The following is a 17,669-nucleotide window of genomic DNA, read 5'->3' as shown; positions in this document are numbered from 1 at the left end:
GATCTCATCAGTCTGATCAGTCAAGCAATATCCACAAGTTTCGTTGCATCCGTCACCATAAAGCCCATTATCACATGATGTAATGTTCCGCAAATGCAACAATGTTTTGTATATTTCTTTTTAATATCGTTCATTCAAAATCTACAAGAGGCCAAAATGGACCTAAGTCGCTCACCTGAAGAGGACCTTAACCATCTGACCCTTTAAGGGGCCAAACACCCCAAACTGAACATTTATGAGAAAACCACGAAGCAGTTCACGAGAAAGAGTCTTATAAAGGGATTTCTATTTTTAGTTCTAGCTGTCCCTAAAAAGGACTCACTTCCCCGATTTGTATAAATTTGGGATAGGAATTTAATGGTGCTACAGACCAAGTTTGATGTATATCCATCAAGTGGTTCATGGGAAGAATTCATTTAAAGTCTTCCCATTTGAACAAAATTGGGCGAGGACCTTACATAATGCCATAAGCCAACTTTCAAGAAGATTCTTCCACCGATTCATGAGAAGAAGTCGTTTAAAGGTATTTCTAATTTTAGCTCAAGCAGCCCCTAAAAGGGGCGAAGTGCCCTCATTTGAATACAATTGGAGAGGACCTTTTAATGATGCTATTGATCAAATTTGAAGAAGCTCCATTACGTGGTTCATGAGTAAAAGTCTTTTCAAGGCATTTCTATTTTTATTACTAGTGGCCCTCAAAAGGGGCCAAGTGCCCCAATATGTACAAAATGAGGAGAGAATCTTTAATGAAGCTACAGACCAACTTTGAAGAGGATCCTTCCATCACCGGTTCATGAGAAGAAGTCCTTTCAAGGTATTTCTAATTTTTGCTCTAGCGGCTCCTAAAATGGGCCAAGTGCCCCCATTTAAAAGATTTGGGTGAGGACCTTATAATGATATTACAGACTAAGTTTGATGAAAGTTCTTCAAGCTGTTAATGAGAATAAGTCATTTAAAAGTATTTTTAATTTTGGCTCTAGCAGCTCCTAAAAGGGGCCAAGTGCCACCATTTGGGCGAGTTATGGGACAAGACCTTATAATGATGCTACAGACCAAGTTTGATGAAGATCTATTCAGCTCTAGCGTTCCCTAAATGAATCAACTGCCCCCATTTGAATAAACGTAATACAGGACCTCGCCAGAATACCAACAGCCCAAATTTAGTGTTATTCTGACTGGCGGTTTCAGAGAAGATGTTTAAGTGAAAAAAAGGACGACGGACGATTGACCATCCGCCTATACTATTAGCTCACCCTGAACCTTCGATTCAGGTGAGCTAAAATAAATTTTGGAAGAAATTTCTCAGATTTTCCGAGATCAATATTTAAAAGGCTCATTTCAGATATTGCATTTCTGTTACCTGATTTGAATAATGTTTGTACAATTGAAAAAAATACGTTTGCAGTAAAGTTAGTGATGCGTTCCTTACATATATTGCACATCGCGGTTAACCATCCTGGACTACATCCACTACTACATTCACCATTTGTATTGTTACAAGTTTCATCATTCTTACAGCTACCACATTGTCCAGAACAGTTCTTACCGTGCCATCCCGAATCACATGCTGGAAATTGTATAAAGAAAATAGATTCTTTATAACTCACCATTAAATTACAATCCAAATAGTAATGTATGTAACGCACTAGTTCGTTTAGTAAACGTTATTTGGGAAATAGATTTTAGTTTTGCGTGCTTTGTTGGTAAATTAAACACGGCTTTTGTTCTGATGCGTATTTAAACAAAAAAAAACGTGTTTTATTTGCCAACAAAACACGCAAAACTAAACTCTATTTCCACTCTAACACGTTTTGATTATACCAGTATGAGATACTAATCTCGAATCCTTTTTTTAGGCGGAATAGCCAAAAGTAGGTCATTTTTTCGAAACGTGTTATAATCGACAATACAATACACGGTAAAATTCTTCTTTATTTATATAAAAGAAAATCTTAAAAGTATTAGAATTACAGATTTATGTATCAAAATAAGGTATTTTGTCCAAAAGGATAAAAAATCCGAGGTCCGTCATAACCTGTCAATGTACGTCTACTTACTTTTGCAGATAAACATCTGTTTAAAATAACTCATTACAATAATAAGAAAAACATACGATACTGTACATCCTAATACATGATATGCATTATACGTAATATATTATTCTCAAGATCTTGAATGAATCTATAAGGCGTCATCTCTTCCTTAACGTTTTTAGCTTGAAAAAATTCTATATTCTAGATTATATATTTTACGAGCATGATTTGCTCATGAAGGGCGTTAAAATTGCGTATACAAGTAAGTCTTCACCTTTATCTTTATATTTGAAAATTCTGTTACATGTCAGTAGCTGAAGATGATTTGGAGCAATACGCCATTTAGTGAAGTTTTGACAGGCCTTGTATGACACCTTTTTACTTGCACAATAGTTTATATAATTTCTATTATTGAAATGAAAACATCGTTGGTCACGATCATACTACAGGTATTAGATTTCTCTTACACTATCATTTACATCAAATAATAAGGTTAATGGTGAAACAAGTTTTTTTCTAACTTACAGCTGTTAATGATGGCAAACCGGCCTAAAACAATTTATCACATGTGCCGTTTACAGTTAAAATGTCTATTACTGTACATTTGGTTAACTGCCACGACATTCTCAGTGACAAAACTGCATTACTGAAACGCGGCGGATAGACGTCTTCAAAGACAAATCACAACCTTGCGGCCTACTGTTTTCTCCCACATGAACTTCTGATAATACTGCTATGATAAATTCAGGCCCTTCCTGAATAAACGTGTTCTTACACTTATTCAGTCAGTCTCTGTTATGTATAGTTTCATAAACATGATTTTAACTAACTATCTTGCACCATAGAAACTTAAATGCACATGTGATTTTTGAAGGGCTTAGACTATCAAACAGATCTGCTGCCAAACAAAATAAAATATACAAGGTGTTGTCTAAGTTCAACTTGATACATCAAGAACTAAGCATTCTGCTACTACATAAATAAAATAAATTCATTGACATTACACACATTCACTTGGCCTCACATACGCCACTGGTCAGTTGGTAATTAGATTATTGTGTTTCTCATTTTCAAGCTAATAGTGTATAATTACCCACCTGGAAATACAATAGAATATAGTTATTCTGTGGGGCGTCTTTAAACAGCCGGCATGTCATGTAAGGTAAAAAGTGTACAAATCCTTCACAAAATTCAAAAAATCTATCATTTAAAGTCATGTTTCACGTTTTAATTATTATAATATTTCATAAACCCTCTTTGTTTTATATTGGTATTTTGACGTATATCGCAAGGCACGAGTCTTTACATTTACATAGAACAGTTTATGTATATGTAACCTACGGAGGAAAGGGCAGAATGTGACCAGTTGCAATGAAATGTTATACTGAGTTTAAGTTTTCACCAACTGTCTTGTATTTTATTACAGAGATCTGAATATAGGGTCGCGTAAACTGCATATACACAGATAAATTTGTCAAACTAGCATATTTCAAAAGGTTTTCCATGCTTCTTTATGTAACGCGATGTGGAAAACCACATGCTCTTGAACGGAATAAAAGCGTAATTGTCTCACGCTGTATACAGTTCTGTCCTTGATACCCTGCCTCACATCCATCCGGGCAATTTCCAGTCACATGATCACATATTCCTCCATTATGACATTTACCACAAATCTTGCGACAGTCATCTCCGTACCATCCGCGATCGCAATCTGTAATTAAAAGACGTTTACTTATATAGCATGTCATATTTAGGTAGTTAAGTCCGAATAATACTTTTGCTGTATTTCATGCATTTTTCTAAATCTAATGATATAAAATGTAAATAACATTTTTATCAGAATCTTGCCGTCGTGGAAGCCATTTCATAATTTTGGTATTACACTAGTAAAATAGTATATTGACGTTGACGTCATTTAAGTATAGAAGACGTTGAGAATGATTACAAAAAGTAACAAACAATCGTATTTGAAAAGTGTATTGCGACTGTCTGTTATCATTCAGACCAAATAAAGTAGTAAGACACAAGACATTTTCTTCTTAAAATATTGGATGGTTCCGTACAAGAACAACTTAGTACAAAAAAGTGGATGAAGTATTCTCATGCAATACAAAGTTCACTACTGAAAGGCGCTACTTTTTTCCACTATAGTATAACATAATGGTCCGATATCTGTCAATGATGTATAAACAATATTGTACTATATATATACTATGTTATAACACAGCACATGGATTAAAATTTACATATACAAACATCTACTGCTGTTGATTGCTTAAAACATATGTAAATGTCAAACAAGAGGGTCATTGACTCTACCTAAAGCGATCACCTGTACAAGGTTTCAAGTGCGATTGTATAACGCAATGGTATAAGTACAGAGTTAGGTTTCTTCTATGTTAGCCTATATTATATAAATGTCAGTCACATTTTTGAATGTCAATAATTTGAACACTTATGGTAGACAGTATAACTCTAATATCACATGCCAAATATCAAGGCTCTAACTATTATTGATTCAGAGAAGGAGATTTTCAAATTGTCTGATGTAAAAGTCTATAGCAAGTACATGTCACACACAGAGGCGTGGTCATTTTTGACCTTAGGGCAATAAATTGTACAATTATGGAAGAGAAGTCACACCCTTATATCACATGCCAATTATCAAAGCTCCAGAGAAAAAGATTTTTAAAGTCTGATAGCAGAAAATCTATTTCTGCTAAAAAAAGACCCATATGTTAAATGATCCGGAATAAAATCCATTCAGTGGTTTTGGAGGAGATGGAGTTTAAAGAAATTGTTGATGAAAAGTGACTACGCCCTCAGACGGCATTGTTTTTTCACGATTCAAAACTCTGAACAAAAATTGAACAACATTAGTAGAAGGTCAAACAAGGGCAATTTGTGTGAAATTATTTTAAAATCGGGCTAACAGTTTTATACAATACGATTTTCTAAGTTTCTACTAAATATATTTTGGGAAAAGTGACCACGCCCCTGCAGCCATATTTTTTGAAGAATCGGAGTAATTTGAACAATCTAAGAAGAGTTTCAAACAAGGACCATTTGTGTAAAATTATTTGAAAATCAGGCTAGCAGTTTTAGCCTTGGCGGTAACTATGTGCAACCAAGCAAAACCGTTTGAACAAATTTGGTAACGGACCTCACAAGAAACATTTTGGCAAAGTTTCAGCGAAATTCAAATAATGATTTTGGAGGAGATGTCGTTTAAACACAATTGTTGCCAACGAACGGACGATTTGACGGACAAACGAAAGGGCGAATGCACGCACAACGGACCATTCTAGCTCACCATGAGCACTCTCAAACGAGCTAAAAAGTATTTAAATTCTATTTGTAACATTTTAATTTGAAATTTGAGGAGAAATATCAGAGAAAAATGTAAGAAATCATAATATTAGAGGGAAGTATTTTTAAAGAAAAATCACTGACACATTTCTTTAATTCTTTTTAAAGGGTTTAACATCGCACCAACACAAGTAAAGGTCATATGGCGACATTCAAGCTTTGATGGTGGAGGAAGACCCCAGGTGACACTTTGTGCATGATTTCATCACGAGCGGGCACCTGGGTAGAACCACCAACCTTCCGTAAGCCAGCTGGATGTCTTCCTCACATAACGAATCCAACGCCCCAGGTGAGGGGCAATGATTTAAAGCCACCTACCTTAACCACTCGGCCACGGAGGCCCCATCGTTTGATTGGGTACAAAATATTTGGACACATAAGCTTGTATTAAGATATTTTACAGACTGGACAGAAACAGATCAATAATGACTTTTGACCTTCAAATATGACCTTGACCTTAGAGCTAGAGGTATGGGTATTGCACATGACACATTGTCAAATGACAAAGGTACTGACTAGAAAGGAAATCTACCCTATTAACCTTTGCCATCCGGCGGGGACCTTGACCATTAAGTTAGGGGTAGAAGTGTTGCGTAAGACGTTTTGTCTCAATATAGAAAACATGTGTGCCAAGTAATATAAAAATCCCTTTCGAAATTGTTGAGTTACAGACCAGGTGGGGAAAGGCCCATATGTGCCTTTGAGCTCGAAGTGTAACCTTGACATTTTGGGCTAAGGGCCCCGGTTTTACGTATGACACATCGTTTCTTCAAGGGAAATATTTGTGCCGACTGATATTTTGAATGACAAAGTTATGGACCGGACGGGGAAAAAACTTTTTATCTCTGAATTCCAAGTGTGACCTTTACCTTTGAGGTAGGGTTCTGGCTGTTGTGTATGACATGCTGACTGAGTATGGAAGACATATATGACAAGCAACACATGACAAGCCCTCGACTGATGAAAGAGATCTGGACCGGACACGAAACAGACCCTTTTTAACCCATGAAAACATTTGACTGCCATGTGTGACCTTGGTTTTGCGCATGACCCGTCCTCTCATCCTGGGGAATATTTGTGCCAAGTAATATTAAGACTCCTTGATGAATGACTGAGTTATTGATCGAACACGAAACTATGAACGGACGGATGGAGTGACAGAGTGACGGGACGGATGGACGGATGAACGAACGGACGGACAAAGGGACGGACAAGTGCAATCCTACATTCCCTGAAACAAGTTTTGCAAACAGTAGGGAACTAATAAAGATACCCTTTTTCATTTAAACTGAGTATCCTAGAGTTTCTAAGCAGTGTATATTTAAGAAACTTACTTTGACTGCAAACTGGAGGTTTATATCCTGGCATACACCCAGTCTCACATTCGCCAGTTTCTTTATTGCATGCAAGCTCATTCTTGCAGTATCCACATGTATAATTACAATCTTGACCAAAATACCCATCATTGCATTCTGGAAAAATAAAATATTTGATGTTAAAGTTTAGGTTTAATTCCCCTTTTAAAATACTTGTATTAATTATATTAGATCTGAATATAATAATTATATTAATTTAGTGTATTATTTGATATTAATAGCATACTTGTAAAGCCAGAGTTTATCATCTCTTCCAACAAAGTTGTAATCCTTTCAGGATCTCTAAATTTGCATGCATATATCGAATGACAAATCTTGTTCCATTAAGAAATTGTTTCTACGTAGTACACTGAATACGTAGTACGTAAACATGTTACAAAGCATTGTATCCATACTAAGATTACTTAACGTAGCTATGCACGTTTAATAAACCGGAAGTAATGGCGTAACGTCATTTATCTGGATAACTTACAGCAAACAGCCAGTACTCTGTGTCCGGAAATGAAAATCGTTTCATAATTTCATAAATATATGACATGCCGTGAGTGAATTTATTAAAACGGCAACCATACTTTCAATTAAAGATAAAATATAATATTTACCTAAATAAAATCTTATAATGTCTTAAAACATCGTGTAATTTGCAGATCTCTATTAAATCATGGGCAAATATCTCAAAAAGAAGCGCATGGACTTCGCCAAATATATACGTTTTTTTACGACTGTGAGAAGTTTCATTAAATTCTGCAATATAGATACACTACTATGCGCGAAAAAGTTATCAAAATTATGATTTGTCCATAGGCGTCCATTATAACTTGTATGCCATCGAAACTTTTCAAATCAATCTAGCAAAAATTAAACACACGATCCCAACGTTTTTATTTGCTTTATTTTCTTAATATTTTATAAAGTTTTGAAAAGTCAGGGTTAAAGCAATTTCTGTTATGATTGCTGACTTGAGAGTACATAGTAAGTAAAGTCAAAGGCCATGTCATACATAAAGTAAACTTACCATGTACACATAAAGGTGGAATCCATCCAGGTTTACATGAATTAGGACAGGAACCTTCATTTACACTGCAAGAGTCATTATTCCTGCATTGGCCACATGTGTTATTACAATAAGGTCCCCATTTTGTATCAGGGCATTCTGAAAAAGAGTACCATAATAAAGTTTCAAGTCTTGCTGGCCTTGGACTCTTGGGTCCGGTCGAGCTTGTTCATTTTAATATGTATTAAAATTGAGTACATAGTAATATAGTACTTAGAATCAACACAGATCAATTGTTTGTATTTAATTTAGATTTTAGGAAACGTTTTATGAAAAGCGAAAACTGTCTAACAAAGCGTTTACCAATGTTGCACCTTCCGTTTCCGCCACTCCATCTTCCGCTACAGCCATAAGGACATGTGCCCTTAATCTTGTGATTCCCAGTTGTCTGACTGCTACACATACAGGTTTCATTACATTCCCAACCACATCTTCCAAGAGGACATTCTGGTCATTGAAAATGGGGAGAATGAATACCTTATATCTTAAAGTACTACCGTTATCAATATTGAACGAGTAGAGCCTGGAACTACCAAAGTTTTAATTGTTCTGTCAAAACTCGACAATAAAAAAAATATCTTCTAGAAGCAGTACTTCCAAACTGCGGCAACGGACGAAGGACACATCTTGACTTCAACGCTATTCAGAAACGAAAGGCTTCGCATAATGCTTAAAACGGTCGCATTTATATGCATTCAATCCTGAAAAACTTCGTGTTGGTGGAGTGTTAGGATTTCTGGTGGTCGACGGTGCGAGGCGTTACCAACGGTTAGGAAGGTAGTTTGCATCGCCTGACTATAGCTAATCTTTACCTTGGAAACTATCACGTTTAATGTTTTCTTGTTTATTTGTGTGTGCATATGCGTGTGCGTGTGCATGTGTGTGTGTATTTGTAGTTTTTTGTATATTTTTACTGTATATACAATATATATATTTAAGCGTGGTGACGTACTTTTAACACCTAAATCAAACACCGACAAAAAAAAAACATTCAGTCAACAAACATTTGCACAGCTTTTAGTCGAGCTTCATCACATGTACGCAAGTATATATGATGAACAAAATACCGCAATTATTTCAATACTTATGCTCGGCCAGCACAAAATTAACCAAGAACCATTCAAAACCAAAGAATTAATCCCCAAAATATATATTCGAAACAATACACAACCAAACTGCAGAAAATCAATTTATACACCTCTAAAACTCAAAAGAACCCACCTACACTCAAATTCAAACAACCAACCAAATTAGATACACCAAATGCACATAAGAATCAACAATTCCAGCCGTCAACAAAAAAATATCATCTTGAAAACAAACCACAATTAAACAACCAAACAACCAAATTATTTGCCGAACAAATCAACAATTATGTACAATGAAATGTACGCCACCATCTACAACTACCAAATAAAGAGACAAATATTTACTGTAATAATCGAGCCACCAATTGACTCTAACTCACTTTATAACTGCATGTATAACATGCGATTTCCTCTCCCAGGGGCCAAATAAGATAGATGTACGTTTTTAAATAAAATATATAGATGTATTTTAAAAGCATTTATATTCCAGCGGTTATTTATGACGTTTATAGAACTAAGGATTCCTGCGTACGAGTAATTATTTTGTAAAATGAATATGTGCTTGAATCGATTTTCCTAGCTCCGTGTAGACAGCCAGGTCTAAAATCTTACCTGAGGTAACGGAAGTCAGACGAAATGGAAACGGACATCCATTCATCCAGATTCAGCTCAAAATTGCGGTAAAAGTAGACGGTTTTGAGACACTTCTCTTCCCACTATTATTTTGTCTGGTCACATGCTTTAAAAATATACACGTGTTTTAGGTCAGTCATTTGCAGATAATACGGTACATGTCGCGCAAGGTGTGCATTTTGGGCCATTTTTGTCTCAAAATTTAGTGTCCTGAAACCGGAGTTTTACTCGTTTTTATCATAGAAACAACAGAATCGACAGGCTTAAAATGTCAAATAATGAAGTGTATTCAATACATCCGCTCAAAACTTTCCTGGAATTTCTCAAAATTTGATTTTTTATGATATTTTTCGCACTGGTATCAGCTCAGATTTCTGGATTTTTTTAATTCTACTTGCCCCGATAAAGCACGAAACTCTCATAAAATTGTGGAAAATACCAACCTCTGTTATCTCTCTCTACTGCAGTGATTATTTTATCAGCGAGCTTTAACAAGCCGTTCAGTGAAGCGACATGTAAATATAGATAGACGTTTAAGCTAGTTTACAGTATTATATTTACAACTTATGGTTTAACGCCGTTTTGTAACAAGCAACAAAGAATTATTCTGACAGTCTGATTCTAACCAACCGAATACTTAATTAGTTGTATTATTAAATCCATTTGTTTATTTTTAAGCATTAGCTAACTTTCACTACCCTTACATTGACCTGTGCTTAAATTTGTTATTACAACTTTCGACAGCATGGGAACATATATCATTTCTCTTCAATAATTGTTCAGCCACCCTCCACATGCTACCACCTCTGTAATAAATTGATATTTATGTATGGTGAGTTTTTTGCATATTTCTGATGCACAGAAAATATGGCACACAGATCATGCTATAATCATTCCGATTACAGGGCCGTGAAGAAATGTTCTGCCGTTGTCGTTGAAAGACAGTCAATTAAGTAATGTTATGACTAGTTGACAGTAATTGTGAGTGTAATTCCTTTCCTCTAAATGAAAAGCACTATAAGTGCAAATTAATTTGCAGATGCAGTGGTTTATCAATGATTGTTTATTATCAATGAGACATGTTTGCTTTGGACAACATGGTGGCTAATTAACGAGACAGTTTATTGACATAAACATATTTATTTCAGAAATACGTTGCGCCTTTGAGGTATCATGGATTTCAATTTATTCGGGATGTAATGAATAGAATAACAGTATGAATGCTTGGTTGGGAAATTATGTATCAAAATAAATACTGCCGCCTAGTGGTTAGAATAGCTTTGAAATATGTAGTGGTAAATATGTAAGGTGATTTTGATTATCTGGTAGAAAGTTACCTGTATGCACGTGTTTTCATAACCTTAACAGCTATGTACTTTTGCTGTGCATGATTTATATTGGTTTAAGAGGTATTAGTAATATATTACCACCACCCCACCTCTTAACTGGTAGAGGCAGCCTTGACTGTATTTGTAGGCTGAATAGTAGACTTGGCAGGCCTTCGCTTATATATTTCAAGCCTGTAAGGCTGCTCATCAATCATACAATGGTTATGTAAGCATTATGGTATATGTACAAAAATGTATTGTATTTATCAGACAGCATGTAAATGAAGCCACTCACGTCGGTGGACATATCCTGAATGTTGTCATTACTAGAGATAACGATGACGTCGTGTCAAACATTGAAGTCACTGATCCAGGTGTGTCAGAAAACAGTGGTAAGGTCGCTCGCGATCATTTTTCTGTGACTTTTAAAGCAAAGGCTGTCAGACCTCCACCGGTGAGTTTCCTTTCGAAAACTTAGGGCAATTGATGTTGACTCAAAGGGGATCTTCTGAACTCAGAGTCTTTGAAAGCAATCATGCAAAAGACAGATGTTGATGTGTTAGTGAATATATACACACAGGAACTTACATTAATTATTGACAAGCATGCACCATTGCGCACAAAAACCATTATTCAGAGACCAACCTGTCCCTGGTATACACAAGAACTTCAAGATGCTAAACATTTAAGGCGAAAGTTGGAACAGAAATGTCGCAAATCGAGACTGACAATAGACCACCAGCTTTACAGAGAACAGTGAGCAACAGTAAATAGGTTACTTAAAAAGGCAAAAATACATTTCTACTCGGGTAAGGTAGAATCTTTACAAAAAGATTGTAAAAGTTTTTTCAAAATCACAAAGCATCTGTTAGGTGCTACAAATGACATCACTTTACCAAAAGCTGCATCCTTCAAACAACTCGCTCAAGACTTTAGTGACTTTTTCATAAGCAAAATAGACAAAATACGGACAGACATAGCATCCTGCCAGGGGCCACTATCTCGAACGTACCTTAAGTCCTAAGATGTTCGTAAAGGGTTCGTAAGGTATTCGTAGCAGATAATTTCTCTGTCTCGAAAGCCTCGTAATTTACGCGCTTCGTAAATGTCCTCGTAAGTAAAGGCTAAAAAATCCACTCCTTAACGTTCTCGTAGTGTATAAAAACTTATGTATGTCTGCCTGTCTGAAGGTGAATATGTTTCTTTCTTATTGTACCATGCTGAAACTGTTGTAAAAATATTTATTGAAGTTGTCATTCCGTTCGTTTGTGTCAACGAACATGGAAATATTTCATATAGATGAATAAATTTAGTGCTTTCAGTTCGTTTTTATAGATAAAACGCACAGTTATTTTTTTATTTCACAGAGAATGAAATACATTAACGTTTGTCCGTTTGTTCATCCGGGCTATCGTTTTAACGGTTTGTCAGATTTGCATGGCATTTGAATTGTTAGGACTGTGCTTTAGCTCAAACGGCCCCGTTGGAATCAACCTGTAACAATAATTTTTGGTAATTGGCACCGGCGGTATTTTGATATGATAAGAATTTAAAATGTACAACTAAATGTTAACTTTTTCCACTGTTATAGTTACTGCGGTATATATTTACTGGCGGATGCTATTCGTCAAAATGGTGTTGGAAAAAACGCAAACGTTACAGTCATTTTTTTAAAATCACATTGAAAACTTACGATACATGTGACATACATATTTTGTATCCGTATATCACAAATATGGTTGAAATATCCTATCACGGAATTACTGTACCATAGACATTTACCCGTGGACTGTAATAACTGGTGAGACTGAATTATGTTTCGGACTTCCAGCAGTAGAATTCCTAACATCGAAAGGAATTGCACTAAACAAGACTGTATATTGATTTTCATACTGAACGCTACACGCGCATCCCCAGCTATGCTAGCCTAATAGATAGAATACACAAGACCTCAAAGTAGGTTCGAATACCGAGCGAGGCGTTTATGGTTTCCGTGATGATTTGCTAAAGACAATACATCTAAGTTCATTCATTTTCCACCTCTTTATTATGTGGAGGAGTATTTGTAAGGAATCAGTGAATACTAATGCATATTATCTCGAACGCACAACATCTTATTTCGAGCGCACTACATCTTTATCTCGAGAGCACGCCATCTTATCTCAGTGCACGACATCTTATCTCGAGCACGACATCTTATCTCGAGCACTCGATATTTTATCTCGTGAATTGTACATCTTATCTCTTGCAAACGACATATTATCTCGTGCGAACGACATATTATTTCGTGCGCACGACATCTTATTTCGGGCGCATATCATCTTATCTCGCGCTTGACATCTTACCTCGTTCACACGACATCTTATCTCGTTCGCACGACATCTTATCTATATCTTATTAGGGCCTTTTTGTGTATTCAGGTCATCAGTGAAAATATAAGGACGAGTAGATAATTAGTGTCCCGCCTATTCAGATTTTATTTAACTTTTCCTTAAGGTCAAAGGGGAGCGGTTGTCTAGTGGATAAGGTGTCGGCCGCTCAATCCATGGATCGTGGGTTCGAGCCCCACTGGGGTCACGACCATGATTTCTCATATGACACCAGTACTTGGTTTTCCAGGAAGCGGACTCGAGAGTGGTTCTTATAAGCTTGAAGCTTTCATTACAATCGAGCTAAAACAAATAAGTATAAACTTAAACTCAAGTACAAGTTTATCACATCATTTGGGGGAGCAGTGCACATAATTGATCATCATTTCGTCAAAATTAAAACATTATCGTGCTTACTGCATGTTAGAATAGCAACAAAATGCTTTTTGACCGATTCGCACATTGTCAGAAAAGTTATAAAATTGGATGCATGAATAATGGGGAAACAGAGAAATTCTTTGATATATGGGCGAAGCCTACATACTTTATCTTTATTTTGTCAAGGATTTAAATTTATTCCTTTGTGTCATCGCTGAATTTTCGGTGCATTTTTATCAGTTTAATATTTATAACTATAACGAAAAATAAAGTAAATGTTTACAACGGAAAATGTGGTCAGTTTCTAATTTGAAGACACTGTTTTCAAAACATCTGCATTCTATAACCGGTAGTCTCACTTCGACCTCAGCACCACAGCCATTAAAAATAATTGTATACACACCAACATGCACACGCACATACGCAAGAACGCATGTGCAAGCACGCACCCACGTACGCACACACAAACACACAGCACACACAACGACGACCAATAAATCCACATACACGCGCACGCATGCACGCACGCACAACGACAACAAATAAATAAACACATATTAATTGCAGGAGGCACGAGATACGAATAAGTTTTCGAGATAGTGGCCCCAGTTTTGTATCTGATATTACTGATGACAATGAAACACGTACAACCATCAATGGAGGACTGCCTTAACTGTTTTACTCCAGCAACACCAGAAGAAGTGAAAAATGATATTCAGGCATCTCCATGTAAGTCGTGTGAATTAGATCCAATACCAACTTGGCTTTTAAAGACATACCTTGACGAGCTCCTTCCCTCTTTGACAAAAATATTCAACACATCACTGGAAACCGCGTATGTTCCAAAAGAATTTAAAAAGTCTCACGTTAGACCTCTTTTGAAAAAACAGGCCTTGATTCCAATGAACTAAAGAACTACAGGCCTGTTTCAAACCTACCTTTAGTCTCAAAAGTACTGGAAAAAGTAGTAGTTAAACGCCTTGAGTGCCACCTGACTTCGAATAACCTACATGAACAGCATCAGTCTGCATACAGAAAACATCACTCGACAGAAACTGCACTTCTCAAAGTTCAAAATGACATTCTTCAATCTCTGGATCGAAACGAAATAACAATCTTGGTAATGCTTGACTTATCAGCTGCGTTTGATACTATCAACCATGAAACGTTGCTTAAACGCTTGGAAAAGGACTTCGGGATCATTGGCAAACCACTACAGTGGATGACTTCTTATCTGAATGACCGCTACCAAACAGTCTCAGTAAATGGCGAACTATCTACTCCAGTCCATATGAAATACAGTGTACCACAAGGATCTGTCCTATGATTGATAATGCGGAGGGAAGTTGTCAGTTACTTACGAAGAAAAGGTCAGTACTGGTACAGAATCTAGGAACAGATATGTTGGATGAAAGCAGTGGCATTAAGAAACAAAACCAAACAGATAACGCTTGGCGGATGAGTGGTAGAGATCAGTAGATTGGGCAAGACCTTAGTCAAACCAAAAGAAAATAAACATTATTTTCGTCTGGAGTAATTCAACACTTGAATTTCTATTTCTTCTCATTTTAATCGTTTAGTTAAAAAACGATCCTGTCATCACTCGAATCTCCATCATTGCGACGCAGAGTTGGGACTTTTTTATCAACTTTGCAAAACTTAAAATACATCCAATTTGCTTCTTTAATGTCAGTATATATTATATATGCTGGAATGTTATGTATATAAACTGAAATGCAAATGTGCTATATAACATGTAATGGAACTAAATGATTGGTTAATCATAATGCAAGGCATTGACGTTTTTATTACATTATCTTTTGAAAATATGTTTTTATAAAATACAGTCATATGCGTGATTGAAATTTGAATACTACCTGCAAACACTTCGAATTCACAAATAACGAGAATGTTTTCTGATCTTTCCACCAATACAACTGAACCAGGAACAGGAACAGTAAAAATTGTTTACTTAGGGTTATAATCATCATTTGAAGTAGTAGGGTTATTGTCCGTAAATACTAAATGGGTTTGCGAGTTAGACTCACCCACTTTTATAGTGTATGCATTGGACTGGCCTGAAAATATACAATAATATACAATAATTATTATAACCTAAACTTTGAAAATACTCTTGGGCAGGTCATTATTTATTTTAGGGTTTTGAGTCCTATTTGGTAGTAGAATTTGAAAAATCCAATACTGCTTTATGCAATTATAATTATATTGAAAAGACTTTTAGGATAATTTGGAAATATGTGGACTTGTTAGATACCTCATGTGATTAATAAGGATCGAATTATATGTACAGGTATGAGTGAGGGCGTATTCGGTGATTCTGAGCATATTAATTACTGATATATTTTACATATGTCTATTTTAAAAGACGAGTTTTAATTAATATTGAATTAATTTTTCAACATTTTTTCATTTGACCCATTAGAACACTCAAGGAATGCATCACTTACCGATATGATCTAAACGACCGAAGAAGTTCATTCCCTGTATATCAAAGCCAGTGTCTAAGGTAACATTCCACCATTTCAATTTACTCGGCTGATAATCTAGCGTTGCCGCACAGGTTACGTCTTGTGTTTCACCAGGGGGCTCTATATGACTGCCATCTACTGCATGTGACGACTTCCAAAGAAATCCTCCCCAGTCTAGCTCAGATTGCATGGACGTTTGTTTGTTGAAAGAAACCAGACGCCCTATAATATGAATCATCAAATGAGGGTAGATTGTGTAAAAATTGTTTCATATTAAAAACAATCGAACTTATTCATTTTGTGGTCGAACAAACAAAGGAACACAGTGGGGCACCGCCTTGGAACGGTCAGTGGCAAAAACACCACTGGGGAGCCCAAACCGGTTCATGGTGCACCCAACCCCACCCCTGCCCCCACCATGTTCCAAAGACATGGGACAGTGTAAATAAAAGCAATCCCCCCCAGGTGAATCTCTTACACACGTAATGGAAACAAAAAGGCACGGCATGCAAAACACAAAAACACTCGTGCACAAACATATAAAAAACAAACCCCAAGAACCAAAAACGCATGTACTCAATGCCTTTTCAGAAGACAGAGCAACAAGAGAAAAGAGAAACACCCTTAAGGGCCCGACGAAACAGGCCAGAAGACAAATATCAAAACAGTTCAGTCCTGGTAGGACCCAAAAACTGCCCATCATAGAGTCCTCCCTCTCTTCCGTCAGACGCAATCAAAGAGGGAAGCGCAGTGTCCAACCGTAAACGGGTTGAACACTAAACACGCGGTATGTCTCAAAACAGCCGGGCCGCAACCCCCCCCCCCCCCCCAATAAAACGCCCGACAATCCCTCCAAATACATTTGGAAAATTACCGTGACCCAAGATCTCACGAAGTTTGTAAACCACATCCCCATAAAAACGGGTTTAGAAATACCTTCTCGCAGAAGTGTCCCTAAACTACTATCGAATTTTAAAACTAAATCAGAATTACGATAATAAAATTTAGCAAAACATTTACGCAATTTGTAATAACGGCAGCCCCGCCGAAGAAGTTTACCTGTAATATATTGATTACGTTCATTGAAATGCTTGACATGACTACACGCTCTGGCAAACCGAATTAATTGAGAAATATATACCCCATAAGATGTAGCCTGAGGTACATCCCCATCCAAATGGGGAAAATTTACAATACTAAAATTAAAATCATCCCTCTTGTCATAAATTTTGGTATGTATAAAATTGTCATAAATAGAGAGATGTAAATCTAAAAATGAAGCATCAGTATCCGAATTGTTAGTTTTAATTAACTGAAGCTCCCTAGGATAAATAGTACCCACCAATTGACCAAAAAAACGGATTATCCATATTAAGAATATCATCTAGATAGCGTGATGTATTATTAAATGCCGTTATAATATCTGCCTGCGTATCTGGAGAGAGGCTCAACATAAAGTCTCTTTCATAACAATATAAAAAAATTCAGCCAGAAATTGAAATTGTTAAACGGTCGGGATAAACTGATATAAGGGATAACGTAAATCAAATTT

General features: G+C 36.3%; 2 protein-coding genes across 4 annotated transcripts in view; one reads left to right on the top strand and one right to left on the bottom strand.

Annotated features, from left to right (window-relative positions):
* LOC123556442 (uncharacterized) overlaps positions 1–17,669 on the top strand; it is a 468,205-nt gene that overhangs the window by 112,336 nt on the left and 338,200 nt on the right. The gene's annotated exons all lie outside the window — the stretch shown is intronic.
* Positions 1,846–16,335, bottom strand: LOC128556861 (scavenger receptor class F member 1-like). The gene is made up of 6 exons (XM_053542672.1): positions 16,097–16,335; positions 15,506–15,706; positions 8,136–8,279; positions 7,794–7,931; positions 6,737–6,874; positions 1,846–3,744 (listed from the first exon to the last, which is right to left on the bottom strand). The coding sequence occupies exons 3-6, from the start codon at positions 8,233–8,235 to the stop codon at positions 3,545–3,547; spliced, it is 576 nt and encodes a 191-aa protein (XP_053398647.1). The 5' UTR covers positions 8,236–8,279; positions 15,506–15,706; positions 16,097–16,335; the 3' UTR covers positions 1,846–3,544.

This window comes from Mercenaria mercenaria, chromosome 5, assembly GCF_021730395.1.
Source record: "Mercenaria mercenaria strain notata chromosome 5, MADL_Memer_1, whole genome shotgun sequence".
In the NCBI taxonomy this organism is placed as follows: domain Eukaryota; kingdom Metazoa; phylum Mollusca; class Bivalvia; order Venerida; family Veneridae; genus Mercenaria; species Mercenaria mercenaria.
Note: the sequence above shows the minus strand (reverse complement) of the source record. Positions and strands in the feature narration are given on the sequence as shown.